We start from the raw sequence: 16,091 nt of genomic DNA, 5'->3' as shown, positions 1-16,091 counted from the left end.
CAAGCAATAAAGCCATAAAGTCTAATGTGTAACTGGGTTATTTTCCTGGGAATTCCACTTCATACCAATAGCTCCTCTCTTGGTGTATTTACAATGTTTCCCTGGTAGTTTTGTACTGATCTCAATAGCACTGAAGGTTTGACATGTGCATTTATGAACATATTGTTTCTGAACACACTCCACCTGCCTTCTGTGACCGAAATACTTCTTCTAATGAAATCATTTCACCCTCTGCAAGTCACCCACCTTACCCGAGAGATCCAAATTTATTATGACAATAAAAATATGGGGTTTTGCAAATCCTGTGAATCCTGGTGTGCTGATGTCTGTTAATGGTTTGCTGAAAATAATTTCTGTAATTTAATCTGTGACCTTCTCAAAATAAATTAAACTATGACAAATTTAGTCAGGGAAGGCATGACAAGTGTATGACCCACTTCTTCATTTAATCCTGATACTTAAATACTTAAGTGATTGTACTTTGTTACTATATTTCAGTAGTATTACTTTTGAAGGTTTGTACTGAGAGAAAGTATAGGTCTTTTCACATTTGCTTTCTTCTATGCTCTAACCTATGTTGTCTTTTTGTTGTGTCAGCTGTATTGTCTTACAGTTGTGTGCCTTTTGGTGTTTTATCTGTATTGTTCCCCCTGAGATGAGAACAACCTCACCTTACCCCTGGGGTCTCCCTGACCCCAGACCCCCTTCCCCTTCTTCCCTAACCTTTTGATTGTCACCTACTTCCCCTCCCTCTTTGCTTCCTCCCCCGACCCCCAGTATCTCTACTTAAACTATGTCAGACCATGTATTCAGCAGACTGGACTGCAGACTGGACTAGACTAGGCTGGTGACCAGACCAGGCTGGTGACCAGACCAGACTGGTGACACACTGATGACCAAGCTGTGCCCGTGCATGATTGTCTGCATGCACGTGAATAAGACTAGACTCCTGATCCTGCTGATTGACTGCTGATCGACCACGCTGTACCCATACTCTGTATGTGGAAATAAACTCCAGTCAACGCCGAAGCTCCAGTCTCCTGACTCTTCTTGCCGAATTTCTAACAGTACTTTACTTGACTTTTATTGAGACCTCCTTGAAGTCTTCCGTATACTATGCAATCTTCCAAAATAGGTAAGAAAACTGTAAAAATCAGCTGTAAACGAAAGCTGCTGCTGTTAACCGTGTTCAACAGCGGTAGCAACAGGCTAATAACAACAAAAGCACGTTAGCTTGCGCGCATTGATCTCAGTTGAGAATGCGGTTTTGGCAGGAAACACGGAAGTAACCCTGGAGTAATACTTTATACTAAAAATACGTTTTATGCCAAAACTTATAATAAACTTATAATAAAACTATCACAAAGTGATGTCTCATGTATCAAGCAATGCATTCAGAACCATTTTGTGCAATAACTTAACGGGATGTAGCTTTTAGAGCCATTAAGTGCCTCGGTCGTCTGGTTCCTACTACTATAATGGTAACATTTCTGACTCAGTAAATTTCTCTAGAAACGCGCGTTTCAAACCGAACCACTGTGAATGATTTTGTTCACATCTATACGAGTGAATGATTGAGTAATTTTGCAAAATCGGTGGCGTTCCCCTTTAACTGCTTTTCTAAAAGACATTTTCATTTCGACCTTTAAAGCACTCTTTACAAACTATCCTATGAAGTTCCTCTGCTTTTAACTGTATTATTTTTTATTATTAAAACATCCAACCAAATTCATATCAATGCAAAAATGAAACTATGTACAGCTATGCTAATTTGTTTTTGTGGGAAAACATTCACTTTTAAATCCTTGAAGACTGTAATTCATGGGTGTGGTTTTTAATTTTTCCTTAAAGGGAAATTCCACCGAATTTTTCAAATTCTTTGCAGAAATCTGTCGTTGCAACATAAACAAAGTCATTCAGAGTAGTTTGATGTGAAATGGTTTATTGTAGAGAAACTTACAGACACCTAATTCTTTACAGTGGTAGTGATAGGTACCAGGGGTCACAATGTCTACAACACACATATGACCATTTTATTTACTATCCAAAACCACTGGTGACTCTACATGTGTCCTCTGAGTTTTTATATGTAATTTTGATGATGGTAAAATAGTGATAAATCTGAAAAAAGTTTTTTTGTGGACTATGTAGCCTTAGAACACCTTGCATGTCTCCCTCGGCCATGAATGGATTAAAATAAATCGCTTAACTTAAGTTTGAGACCAAAACTTTATCACAAAACTATTGATGTAGCGATGTCTCAGGTATCAGGCAGCGTATTCATAACCATTTCATGCAATAACTTGCTTTGAGGGAGTTGTTAGAGGCATTAAACTCTTTGGACGTCTGGTTCCTGTCACCACCACTGTGAACAACTCTGATTCAGTAAGTTTCTCTAAAACGGAACATTTTACATCAAACCAGATGATCAAACCAAACTCTGAATAACACTGTTTACATGTTAACTGTTTAATTATGTGGAACTTTGGAAAAATGGGTGGAATTCCCCTTTGAATTACTTTTTCCTCACCCTGATTTTGTTTGATTTTTTCGTTTCGTCTTTCAGTTTCATTGCCTGGTTATACTGCTCGTATTATTATTATTATTATTATTATTATTAGAGTTATAATAGTAGTAATAATGGAAGTATTGTTACTTCAGCAGAGTTAAAATGGTCAATGATCCAACGAGTTTCTATTGTCGTCCAGTAGATGGCGATGGTCACCAATAATCAAATCGAAACCATCAGCGCGGTAAAGAAGAACTCTCTGATGGGCGGGAGAATTTGTTTTGTTTTTGTTTTGGGGCTCGACAGAAATGTATTTAATGTAAATGGAACCAAATAATTTGTGAAACGCCGCTACATTTTTATCAATAGGAAAATGGTCACGTTTTCTGTTTCTTGCTAATGAAACGTTAACACTTAGTTGTTAAGAATTTCCGAAATTAAAAAGTGGCGGACTCTCCGGCTAATGCTAGCTCAGTCACCAACCCCGAATGAACACTTAGCTAGGTTAGCTTAGCTGGCTAACAGCTCGGCTGTTTTTTTTCTTTTCGCTTTTTCTCACGAAATGGACCGCAAGATGATGAACTTGGTGAGCAGCTTTTAACTGAGTGTCTTTAGGTTGATGTCTGAGAAATTTAATTTAGCAGTTTCAGCTTGACGCGAACGAAACGGTAGCTAGTTAGCATCCTGGCTAATGCTAGCTTGCGCACCCTGTGTGAAGAACTCGGCTAAACTAAATAAGCTAACAGTTACTGTCGAGTTTGTTTTGACGGAGCTTAAGTCAGCTTCTTATTCGCCAGCTCGTTCGAATTTCCCGTTCCGTCTTAAATGGTGCAGAAATTACAGTCTGGCGCCTGAGGCATACAGGCTGCTGCTGCACCGTTTAAGATGTAACGGGGGAAATTCGAAAGAATAGAAAGACAACCTAAGCCTCGTTTTGTCTTGGACCTACAGGCTGCAGATAAGCGTCGCTAATTGTTATGTCCAAAAGTATCCAGACACCCCTTCTAATTAGTAAATTCAGTAACTTCACAAAGCTCACAGTAAGGCATTGACAATTGAATGGGACGCACGAGAGCAGCACATGAGCAAGGCGCCGGGGAGAGGTTTATACAGCCCTCCAACATCCGCAGCAGCGGGCTGTGAAGCAGTGGAACTGCATTCTCTGGAGAGATGGGGCTCCATCCAGGAGTGTTGGGATTAGTTAGAGTGGCGTTTGTGGCTAAATGCAATCAGATCATCGCAGCAGCGTTCCAACACCTAGTGTAAAGCTTTTCCAGAAGAGTAGAGGTTGTTACTGCAGCAAAGGGGGAACAAATGCCCTATCAATACCTATGATTTTAGGAGACATGCAAGATAAACGGGTGTCTAAAAAAATTTGGACATAGTGCATGTGTTGCTTGTTGACAGCTTGAGGATTTCTATTCAAACTTTGAAACAAGGGCATTTAGTATGTGCGACCAGTTCCGATATGATCAAAATGTCACTGACTCTATTAATTTCTTTAGGGGAGAGCAAAGAAGCAACTTCGTTACTTCCAAACGGAGGAAAAGTGAGTAATATAAACGTACAGAGGCATCTGTTGTATGTACCTTGAGGTCTTTTAATATAACTCAATGTCAACAGAATTGTTTAACTACGTTAATTCATTTTGTTTATTGAACCTTCTCTGGCCTGAGGAGTAGAGTGGGTCTTGTGTGGTGGGACTCTAAGGGGCACACATGTCACAGGCCCTTAATGATAAACCCAATTAGCCACTAAAGATCAGTTTTGTAATTAAACCATTTATATTATTTCCTTGTGCTCATTTAGAAAGAATTTGTTAAATTTATTACTTGATGGCCCATAATACCACACCTCCCTCACACCCTTGTTAGCTAAAAAATTTTGACTTTTTTGTTTCTGTTTTGACATTTTGGCTCTTTTTATTCCAGGACTTCATGTTCACTGAAGATCAAAGAAGTCTTCTCGCTGAATGACCTTGACAACATTTTTGATGATTTAGGTAAGCTGTTTATTTGTTTGTATTTGCTCCTGTAACTTCTGTTGCGGGTCTTTGTATGCTAGGTGCAAAAGTCAGAGACCACCCTTAATCCATTTCCTGTCAACCATTAGGTGTTTATTTTCAGATATTTCTGAGGAGAATAGACAAAATAATTCATTTGTATCAGGAATGGGAAGGTCAAAAGGGAAAAAAGGACTTTCCAAAAATTTCTTTTCAAAAAATCAAGTAAAGATGCAGAGAAAATAGAACTACAACTGTCTAAGACCTGGTAGACCACCAGCACTGTCCCCATCTTTCTGTCCATCTTTCCAATGTGAGAAGACAACTCAACACTAGGGGTCTGAAAGGATGTCTAGCTGTCAAGAAGCCTGAAAAATTGGATGTTAGGTTTAGTTGTTAAGGACTTTGTGTTATTTTGTGTTAAAAATGTGTTGATCTCTGATGCTGAAAAATGAATAATTTGTGCTTCATGGCCGTTTTGACTGAAAATTAAATAAATGAAGGGTGGTCTCTAATTGTTTGTACTTTATGTATTTACTCTTTAATAGTGATTTAATAGTAATGTTGTTCCTTAGATTCTGGGTCTGACTCAGCAATGCCTCAGCTCTCACTGTTGCCCAGGAGTGATGAGATTGTGGAACAGGGGAAAGAAGACAATTCGCTAGATCTCAAGATATCCTCTCCCTTTGGTGCAGAGGTCAGACTCTTGAAGCAGTTCATATTATTTGTTAAATCTTTAGCTTGTTCCTCTGGCTTGCACAGTTCATCATGATAAATAATAAGCAAGGGTTAGTGTTATGAACAGTCATCAGATGTCTTTTCTGGTCTGAATCTATGACATTTTTATTTAAGAATTGATTGTGTGTATCTCTCCTGTCAAAAACGATCTAAATGTTTCCACCATTTTGCCCGCCTTTATAAATTTTGTGTATTTGTGGTTCTGTATTGTGTGAACAAACACATTCTCTCAATTAATTTTCTAATTTTTATCCTTAGGAGCCAGAGGTTTTGGCACCAGAAAATCCAGTTCAGGAAGACCATTTAATTGGCAAAGGTATAGTGTGCTAGTCAGAATGTATTGGCAGCAGAGCAGTTTTGTGCTGCTGTACTCACGGTCAGATACTTTGCTTTTTACATTGTGACTTGCTTATGTATGCTTATGCACTTGCTTATGCATCTGTCTTGCTTTAGAGAGCCCTTTTAAGGAGATTGCTCCTATTAGGACCTCCAGCCCTATTGACCTGCTACCAGCTGGGAATGGAGCAGAAGATGCAGAAAGGCCAGAAACCTCTCCAATACTCTTCGGTGTTGAGGATGAAGAGCCAGTTAGGCGTGACTTGAGCAAACCTCTGACGAATCAGAGATCCCCACAGGAGTTTCTTCAAGAGTAAGAATTTCAGAAATGTCTACATTAAAATCACTATAGATTATTAATAATGTAATGTATTGTTAAGGTCATGTCTGTCATTTTCTTGTTTTAAAGGGACAGTGAATCACTCGTGTCTCCACCGGCACGGTTGGAGTTTGGAAAGCCGGCTACACAGGATGTTGTTTCTGTAACAGGGTTAGCTAATCGGCTTATGGTATACATTTATTTATTGATGTGTAACACACATGCATATATTTAGTTCATAAGACCTCGTTTCTTTTTTTCTAAGATGTATGCCTGTACAGTCTCCCGATGCAACATCCCGAGGGTGCCAAACCTCAGCACCAGAAGCAAAAGAAGAGTCACGAAAGTAAGAACTTTTTTGAACAATTGCCAGAACTTGTTGACAGATAGATCTGTTAATAACCTATTTAATACATCATCTTTAAAACTTTTTGCTTACTTTTCTTTTTTTGTCTATTTTTAGAGATGGGAGCCCAAGTCTGTTGCCTCCTGTTTTGGCTCAGAACAGTCGTCCTGCACCTCTTCCAAAGGAGCAGCCTAAGAACCAGGTCCCAGAAGTGAAATTAGACGTGGAGGTCAAGGAATCATCTTTCCAGCAGAAGCTAAGACATGCTTTTAAGCCCAAAACCTTATGGTGAGTTTGTTTGAACTGAAATTTTTGTAAATATTTAAGGTGAGGTCTAAACACTGCCCAATGGGATTTGTTACTTCATTATCCAGGTATTATTTAACCAACAAAAGTTAATGGAGATGTTTCAGTAATGTGAAGCAAATATGAACTGAATGCTTGTAGGTCCAAATTAATATTACAGGAATTGCATTGGAGGCTCATATTTTTCCTTTCTGAGATTAATTTAGTGTTGCAAGAATAGTTCCAAGGCCATGAAAATACTAATGTTGAGTTTAACGCATCAGTGGTTTTGTCTTTTGAAAATTCCCATGTGATATGGATGCCGTGAGACAGTTTGATATACAGCACTCACTTAAAATAGTAGTGAAGTAGATTTCTGATAGACTGGGTCCCTGGAGAGAGTAGACACCTAAGAAGGACTGTGGACTAGTTCTGTAAAAGCATTTGCAACCTCAAGCGGAGGCTGTTTTCGCACATGCTAGGGTGTGGATTTTTGTGGCATTCTGTTTCATTTTGTTGGTTTCACATTGCGGTGGCTGAAGCACCAGTGCTTTGTTGTTTTCATTTTTGTGTTCATTAGTGCCAGAAAGTATGTTGTATTTTAACTTTCCCCTTACCTATTACGTTTGAAAATTGAGATGATTAATATCTAGATCAGCAGTCTCCAACCCTGGTCCTGGAGAGCTACGTTCCTGCAATGTTTAGTTCCAACCTGCATGTAACATGCTGTCCCTCTTCTTACCTAATATGCATTTGATCCAGCCAATCAGGAACTGAAGACGTTGAGCTGGAGCAGGTGTGGCAGACAGTGGTTGGAACTAGACACTACAGGAAGGTAGCTCTCCAGGACCAGAGTGAAAGACCACTGGTCTAGATGTATCACAGAGTGATAAAAACGAACGGTTTAATTATGCTTGGATTTAACCAGTCAGATTGCCGATCCAGCCTATCAAAATATGTGGTCCATGTGCCAAAATTATGGTTCACTATTGCTTATTTGAGCCTACCGTTTTTAGCAGCAGCCCGTGCTGCCGAAACGATACAAACATTCACAGATTATGCAGACAGTACAGCTCTGACATGCACTTAGAAAGGCATGCTCTTATCTTGAATTTCATTGCAAAATTGCAGTCTGACCAGCACTGGGCTGATCAGGGTTCACTTGGAAGCGGACTGAGGCCTGCTGTTTCTGGCATTCCAAAGTTCAGTTGTTTGAGTGTTCACACTTGTCAAAATGACCCTTACTAAAGAAAAAGTTTGATTGTTCTGCACCAAACGAGGTAGGTGCCAAAGCACCCAGAAAGTTATATTGCAATGCAGTGGTCCCATTAGAATTTGATGATTGACCCTATGTATCTTATTAGGAAGTTTAACTTCTGTTTTAATTTCTTTTCCTTATTTGTGATGGCTTAAACTGCAAGATGCAACGTTAGTGGGGTAGTGTTGCTAACGGGAGGAGATGTGTGGTTAGTGAACGTGTTGCCAAGGAATGTTGAGCTATTTAACATAGCTGTGGTCTTGCTTGAAAAACTCAATCTCTTAATACCATATAAGTGACTTATAAGTGGCATATAAAACAATTAAGCACTTCTATTTATTAATTTCAGGAAACAAGAAGCATGGAAACCACAAACTCATGCTCTTTCACCTCTTGAACTCGAGGATGACTTTATGATACTGGAAGATGATGCTCCAATTTTATTTACCATTCCAAGGAAGGCTAACAGTAGTCAGAAAGAAAAACATGCACCAGAGGGTGTGTCTGCAAAGCCAGATGATAAGAAAACAGCATCTCAGGCTGAATCAGCTGCTCCAAAGCTGGGAGATGAACCTGATGCTGCAAAAACAAAGAAATCGAAGGCCAAGCGTGGAAACACTTACAATAAGGGTGATAAAGACACCATGACTCAAGCAACTGTAGAGGAGAGGAATGACCCTTTAACTGAAGTGGAAGAAGTAGTGGAAGTTTGTGAGCCCTCTTCTGTTCCAGAGGCCAACCAAGATGCTGATTTACCTGGTAAGTCCTTGTTTACTCTTTTGTAAATGATACTTAGTTATAATATTCAATATAGCAGTGTTTCTTTAACTCATTAAATTTGGCATCTTGAGTTGTGTGAATGTATCTATGCGTGGTACAGTTTCACTGTAGAACTGAGTAGTTGGCAAATCAGATAAGTTTTTGAAGTGTCATTTACCTTGTCTACTTGTAGTAGTCCAGTGTTCGTTTGAAAATTTAACAATGCTAAGTTTGTAACCAAGTATGCCCATTTTCTTTTTTGAAGTAAGAATAGTGTCTGGCATGTTGTCCCATGGCATTTAAACAAATTCTATGGATTTGACTTAGACTTGAAAGGAGCTGGCAGCTGTTCCTTGTGAAGGTGTTTTGTGAAAGGTCATTTGTTGTTTCTTTTGCAGATACAGGTAAACAGAGAAGAAACAGCAAAACATCTATTAGGTTTGGCAAGAAAGATGGAAAAAATAATAATCAGGCCAAAATCCCAGTTGAAAAGCCTGCATCTAAAAGGAAGAAACCTGCCAAAGTAACTGGTGATACCAATAATGGGCAAGAAGAACATACATCAAATGAAAAAAAGAAACCCAACAAAGCAAAATCTACTGTAAAAGGTTCAGCAAAATCAGACCAGCAGATTAATGACAATGCTACCTTGACAGATAAACAAGTGCCTAAAGTACAAGAGCAGGTGGATAAGCTCCACAAGACCACCGAACCACATCTAGAGCCTACAGAGCAACCTGATGTGCAAATCACGGTTCCAGGTACATTTTTATCAGTGATAATTTATCTGTGGTTGCAGATATACTGTGAATGTTAAAAACTCTGCAGGAATTTACTTAATGCTCAAACATTTAAGCAGTAAATGGCTTGTAACAGTACTATGTTGGCTGAAACTATTCATTGTTTAGAAGCTGCCTCTGCCCATTTTGTTACTGAAAAATAAAATTGGATCCTTATTGTTGTGAACAACATTGATAGTCTTTATGTACTTGAAGTCTTAAGTCTTTTTGTACATATGAACTCCACAGAAACATCTTTTTACCATTAGTACAACAGTTTTGTTCTTTGCTGCACGTTCTTAAAATACTACGTCCTTTTTTCTTGTTCCAGTTAAGAAAGCAGCCAAACAGCCTGCAACGAAGCAAGGTACTTCAAAAAGGGTCAAGAAGGTGCAGAAGACAAAAGAAGACGCAAAAGTAAAGGAGCTTCCTGTGCCTGAGTCTGATATTTCTGCAGAGGGGTCTGTGACTGGCAAGAGGAAGAGGAAACCACCTGGAGAATGGTGGCTAACCTCTGACATCCAAAATGAAGGCAACACACAGGTGCAAGAGGTGGCAGGTCAGGAGTCTTTGCAAGAGCTAAAATCCAATAAGAAAATGAAAAGAAAAGAAGCACCAGCAATATCAACACAGAGGACTGAGGAGCAGGAGAGCCAGAGTATGCCAATCAAACATGTGACTGTTCAGAAAGTGGGGAAAAAAGTCAAGAAATCTAATTCTACAAGTGACCAGAGAAATCCCAAGGTAGCAGGTGACACACAGAAAACAAAATCCGCAGCTCCAACCCAACGTCAAATTCAGTCGAAGACACCAGCTCCTTTGGTTGGAGAAGAGGCGGCAGTTCATGAGGATGTTGAACAAGTCAGCTCAAAGGCATGTAGTCCCCCTAGACGGCAGACTCTTACTCCAGGTATAGTCACTGAGTCATTTTGTTATTGAAGTTTGTGGATTTAATTAGGTTAATTTGATTTAGCTCAAGAGATCTACTTTTTTAAGTTATATGAGCTTACAGCAACAAAAAATCATCATCATCCTTTCAGGATATACTACCAGTCAAGTTAAACACCTAACCCAATATAAATTTTTTATATTGATCAACATTTTGATCTATTCTCAAGTGCAAATTAAATTTGTTTCTAAAGCCCCATTCAAGCTGAATTAATATTCCAGAGTTCTGAACATTCACGTCACATCAAAATTAAATGGGTCCAAGCATACAAATGACAAAAAACAGCTTCCAGATAACGCCACATAGAATAGCATTAGGCTAGTAAAGTAGGTTATACACAAATTGCACTGGCCTGTTAGGTACTTTCAAGGTATTTCAGTTTCCTTATTCTGTCCAAAATGTTGTAGATTACAGTAATTCTGTTTTGAACTTGAGGATAAAGGAACTTAGTGATCTTGTCTACCAGGTACAAAAAAACAGAGGTGCTGTTGTCTATTACTAGGTTTTGTTATTACATGACTGTGAGAACAATTTGAGCAGGACAGTGATTATTGAGGGAGCTCAGGGTTTGGTGAATTATAGATGATAATTTGCACTGAAATTATTATTTAGCAGCCTTGTCAAAACTACAGACATTGCGAGTTTGTACTATATTTACATTTTCACAGATCTTGTTGGTAATCACACACATGACAGCAAAAAAAAGCCCCCCAGCAAATGGTTTTCAGCAATAGCAGCATCTCAGCATGTGTGTGTTATCAGTAATTTTGGGAAAGCACCTCATTAAAGTTTCCTCATTAAGTAGCTTAAGAGAACAAATACAAATATAAAAACATATATAAAGCTGCATCAAGGCAAAGGATGACTAATTTCTTATATATAACATTTCATATACTAAACAGAACGAAACAGCTCAGATGTGACATGACAAAATGATTTGATAAGAGTAAGTAGTAGGCATTATCATTATCCCCAGCCCTCAATACCTCCCTCAAGAGAGAATGGCAGCATTAAATAAATGTAACAGAGACAGGCTGGGCCGATTTAGGAAACGCTTGTATTAAGGAAGATGACAGCGTAGATCCAATCTGAGCTAAGTTGGGGTCCCAGACTTTGTAGAAGGTGGCCACTGAGGAGTGAAGCAGACATGAAATATTTTCATTGGGGACACACTCCATTATAAGATTGTGCAATGATTTTTTTGTTGGACCAACATCCTTTATCCAAAAGTGCAAAATGTTCTTCCTAGCGGCAAAAGTCAATAGATTTTATAGTCTCCAGTGTTTGCTGTTTACAGTATGACCATTTGGAGGACCAAGATGGTGACACATAGCATCCAGCTCTATTGGAGCATCAAAAATTAAACACAGGCCAATAGCTTTGTAGCTTCATGCATGACCAGAAACAGTAAAGGTTGGCTAATTTCTAAAATAATCTAAGCTAGCTTGTTGGTCTCTGCTTAATTCAGTATGCGTTATTTCTTCATTTTGATGTCTTCATTATTGTTTAAAAATGTGGAGAGTAGTAAAATTAAGGCAGACTGTTCTATGATCAGATGTGTCTAAACTTTCGACCGGTAAAGTATGTATACATATCCGTAATACATATTCGATGTCTTTTAACAGGAGAAAAAAGAGTGTTTGACAAGATCTACACACGGGACGGTCAGTGTGGATCTGCCCAGAAACATCCTCCATCTGCACTCCATCGACCAGAGAGTCTTACAGTGAAACGGCAGAGAAAACCCCCCAGCAACTGGTGGGAGGTGCCTCAGTCTCAGGGATCTGTTGAAAGCTCTCTGTCACCACCGAACTGTTCTCCAAAAGCACAGACGGCCCTTCCCCGTAGTGCATTTGATAAAGCAGCCAATGTAGTCAGTTCACGAAAGACAATGGTTCGTGCTCAGAAAAAGAATAAAATAAACATGATCCATACACCAAAATCTGCCAAAAGGTCTTTGGCTACATTTGAAGCCATATTGGCCTCTGGAAAACCTGAGTCTTCGACAGTGAGGGGTTTTGAAAGCAGACAAAAGGGCCGCAGAAACTTGCTCCACTCTCTTGAAGATCAGTCAGAGCAGTCAAGTGAGAACATCCACAGTGATCACCAGCATGGAAGCAGCCATGCTACCTTTGATGTTTGTCCAAATGGTGCTACCATGGATTCTTTTGCTGCCAGAAAGAAAGCTGATGCTAGATTATCAGCTGGATCCAACAGAGCTTCTAGGTAGTGAATTGTCCTAATTCCAATTCTTTTCAAATACAGTAATTCTTTTAAAGAATAATTCCTAAAAGGGATGCAGAGTGATATATGAATCGTATTGATATTGGCACATATTTGGTTTAAAAAAAAATAAATAAATAAAAAGAAACTATCTGCATTGGACGCATGTTAAGATTTGATTTAAAACCAATATTTTATGATGTATTTGTGTGGGTGCAGGTTTTCTTTCCAAACAAGAAGAGCACACCTGATTTCACTCGTTTAATCAGTCAGTCTGAGTCTTTTAACAGCTGAGCATGTGTGCTCCTGCTTTGTTGCAGTGAAAACCTGCAGCCACACCGTCCATTTGCGGATAAGGTTGGACACCACTGCTATACAAACAAGTGGTAATTTTCTCTCTAATGATAATCTAGGTGGGTCTAGTTCCAGTGTCTATATTTTATAAATGTTTATGTATCCGCATTGTTCTTGACTTTGCCAGATATGTAAAATATCAGATATTGGCATTGGCCCACAATCCCCGTATCAGTGCATTCCTGATTCTAACAGTATTTCATGTGGAAATCTTAATCAGACGGTAGTGTAATGAATTTATTTTTCTATTTTTTAATAGTGGCATTGGTTTCAAAAGTGGCCCTTCATCAATGATTGAGCTTGAGCGATTTGAAGAGACTGAGGATTCTGGTAAGCAGTGATTATTTACTGTGGTATCCGGTAAATGTTTGAGTATGTGAGGATTTGCTTACTTTCAAATTGTATTTGTGCTCTGATTTCAGTCTTGCCATCATCAAGGATGGTCCCTTGCATTCGTCACGTACCTCGCGTGTTGTCGGACTGCGATCTGTGTGGCCCTCCACTGCGGCCCATAGTCCTAGAAGCTGAAGACTGGGACAACCTCTGTGTTTGGTTTGCTCACTTATGGCCTTCCTCTTCAAAAGGTAAACACATAGGGTTATTAATTAGCAATAGATTAGTATATTAAATGATTTCTTTTCCAGTCTTATGTCCCAGTGTCCCCATTTGGTACACAGACCTATGAATTTTTAATTTACTCATTACCTAACATTCTGCATGCTAATATTGATCCTACTTTTTCCTACTAGAAGGCAATGTGTTTAGCGTGATTAGCCCAGACGATTTCCACTGGCACTCTCATGGTGGAAGAGCTATGGGTCATATGGTTGACCTTCAGAACAACACATTCTCAAATGGCAAGATTTTGTTGGGCTCATATATGAAGAAACCTCCACAGGCAGATCTTCATGCAGTAACAGTAAGTACTGTTTTCTTCTTCACACTTTTTTTCAGTCCGTACCTATGTAAGATTAAAGTCAAGCTGGCAACATGAGCTCTGTGGCTGTTCTGAGGTTTGGACTGTAAAACTAAGTTCATGAAAAGGTCTTGTGTAGATTGTTCTCTCCATCAGGATTGCTGTCATGCTTTCCATCTGATGCTACCCCATGCTGACCTTTTTAGTAAATTATTAATCTTGTGATCATGTTATTTGTCAGTTTAGAAGTTCTATAAATTCAGCCATTTATTCTGACAGTGCACCAGTATGAGAATTGTAGGCCAGTGCCGATGTCCAATATTTTCATGTATATATTTGTAGATGCTGATACGTAAACATTTATTAAATCTGGATGTGGGGACTAGATTGTCATTCAAAAAAGAGAACATTTATTTCTTGAGATTATTTGCAAAAGCAGTGCTGTGAATAAACTGCAGATATTTTAGTGTAGCACTTCGGTGTCCCTCCAGAGTACAATAAATATGCCCCTAAACATCAGCTTGAAATATTGGTCAATTCTGAACATCTGTCTGATACCAGTGGATTTTTTCTTAAGCAAATACATGCCAGTGTCAATATGAATTCCATAGCATTGTGCAGCCACAATACATTGTTGAATTAATAAAATTTTTATATTTATGTTTCATCAAGGTATTTAATGTGTTGTCAAGTTGCGTGAGGGTGGAAATTGACGGCGTCAAGACAGTCTACAACTCGGGGCAAACATTTATGACGCCTTGTGGTAAGAAACGTAAACTAATGTTAAAATAACAGTAACTGACACATTGAGATGAGCTTAGTATGTTTTATTGTTGATCATTTTTTTCTAATTCGTTATTTTTTGTTTTGTAGGGAAATCTTACAGCATTCACAACATCTGCCGTGAACCTGCTGTACTGTGGTACCACAGGATGTTAACAAATGATACATGAAACTGGCGGAACAAACAAGTGGATGGGAGGCACTGATTATGCCCTTTGGTACATGTGTTTATAGATAATTAAAAAAAGAAAAAAAAATGAACTGATACTGATGTTCTGTCATCAGCATGTAGATATACTTCTGTTTTTAAAGACATACGGACATAGTAGTGCCTAAAAAGGACTGCCATTGCCTTTGGAAAATTTTGCTTGTAGTTTTATGTAAATAGTATTGTGGAAAAATGTAAAAGACTGAATCTCGTTGACTGTGTTTTTGGAAAAAAAAAAATGCAATTTTTATAAGCTTGTTATTTAAAGTAATGTGTACTGTTGAGTCTTTGATATGTGACAGATATCAGCGTAAAATTAGATCCCATGTCCCTTATAAATGTATTTAAAATAAACTACAAGTTGTCAGTAGGGGGCATCATATCATTGTGTATACGTCTGCCTCTGTCCTTGCTTTAAAAAAAAAAGCCAGTGCTTATCTGAAGATGTAAGATGCTGGAAGTTTGTCAGCCAGCCGTTCTGTCTTTATACACAGCAGTGCACAAACCACAATAAACTGACAGCATCATCCTGTGAAGCGTGGGCCATTTGGCCAAGTTTATAAGCACCTGTAGCGCATAGACAGCATGTTAGTAGTATTCATGTTTTTACCAATGGTGAATGAAAGCAGATTCTGCATTGACAGACTTTCAAATTTAGGACTGAGTTTGTCTTAACAGCTCTTTGAAAAGGTCTGCTTGAGGCACCGCTTAAAACAGTCTCATTTATTACCCTGTGGCGTGGACTCTGACTGAGTCTTCTTTCTTTTTAAAACACTTTTTGTGTGGACCAATGGGACCTTTGTCCTTTAATTATACAGCATGCTTTTAACTTCAAATGTGCAGTGCAAACACATTTGAATAAATGAAAGAGGCGGAATGCTCCTTTTAAAGTGGGTCTCTTACATCACCAACTTCAGCAATTTCTTGGTGCATTCAGTGAAAAAGACAAATCCTGGTTTGTGGTTAGTAAAGGTGGCCCCACTGGCAAATTCAGCAATAATACAATGGAGCATGAACATTCACTGATGGTATGTTTATGTGCAGCACAGTTATGCATTTATGGTATTGAGGACATCCCTTGTTCATCGATGGTCCTTCCCACTATGTTATGTTTACTCAGTGAACATATCTGTGTCTTCAAGTGTTAAGTCGATGGATCCATAACATTCCAAAAAGGACTTAAGAGTCTTAGAGGAAATAAATACAGCGTCTCATAATGAACGTTGGCTTGTCAGTTCTGTGACGGCCCTTCCTCTGTCCTTGTGTCCTTAATCTAGAAGTACAATATAAAAGTGCTGACCAAGTTTGTATATCAACTTCACACTAA

At 38.7% G+C, this 16,091-nt stretch overlaps 1 protein-coding gene across 1 annotated transcript; it reads left to right on the top strand.

The window, feature by feature from the left end:
* Nucleotides 1-2,763: 2,763 nt before the first annotated feature.
* Nucleotides 2,764-15,292, top strand: si:ch211-161h7.4 (microtubule-associated protein futsch). Its single transcript, XM_036558704.1, has 18 exons — nt 2,764-3,095; nt 4,015-4,058; nt 4,441-4,511; nt 5,087-5,208; nt 5,508-5,565; nt 5,703-5,898; nt 5,995-6,075; nt 6,170-6,250; nt 6,368-6,538; nt 8,143-8,552; nt 8,951-9,313; nt 9,663-10,241; nt 11,906-12,506; nt 13,117-13,187; nt 13,280-13,441; nt 13,607-13,776; nt 14,446-14,536; nt 14,647-15,292. Exons 1-18 carry the CDS (start codon nt 3,072-3,074, stop codon nt 14,724-14,726), a joined length of 3,375 nt encoding a protein of 1,124 aa, XP_036414597.1. The 5' UTR covers nt 2,764-3,071; the 3' UTR covers nt 14,727-15,292.
* The last annotated feature ends 799 nt before the right edge of the window (nt 15,293-16,091 follow it).

The sequence above is a fragment of the Colossoma macropomum genome, unplaced genomic scaffold (genome assembly GCF_904425465.1).
Source record: "Colossoma macropomum unplaced genomic scaffold, Colossoma_macropomum, whole genome shotgun sequence".
Taxonomy (NCBI): Eukaryota; Metazoa; Chordata; class Actinopteri; order Characiformes; family Serrasalmidae; genus Colossoma; species Colossoma macropomum.
The sequence above is the reverse complement of the archived record's forward strand: the minus strand, read 5'-3'. Positions and strand labels throughout refer to the sequence as shown.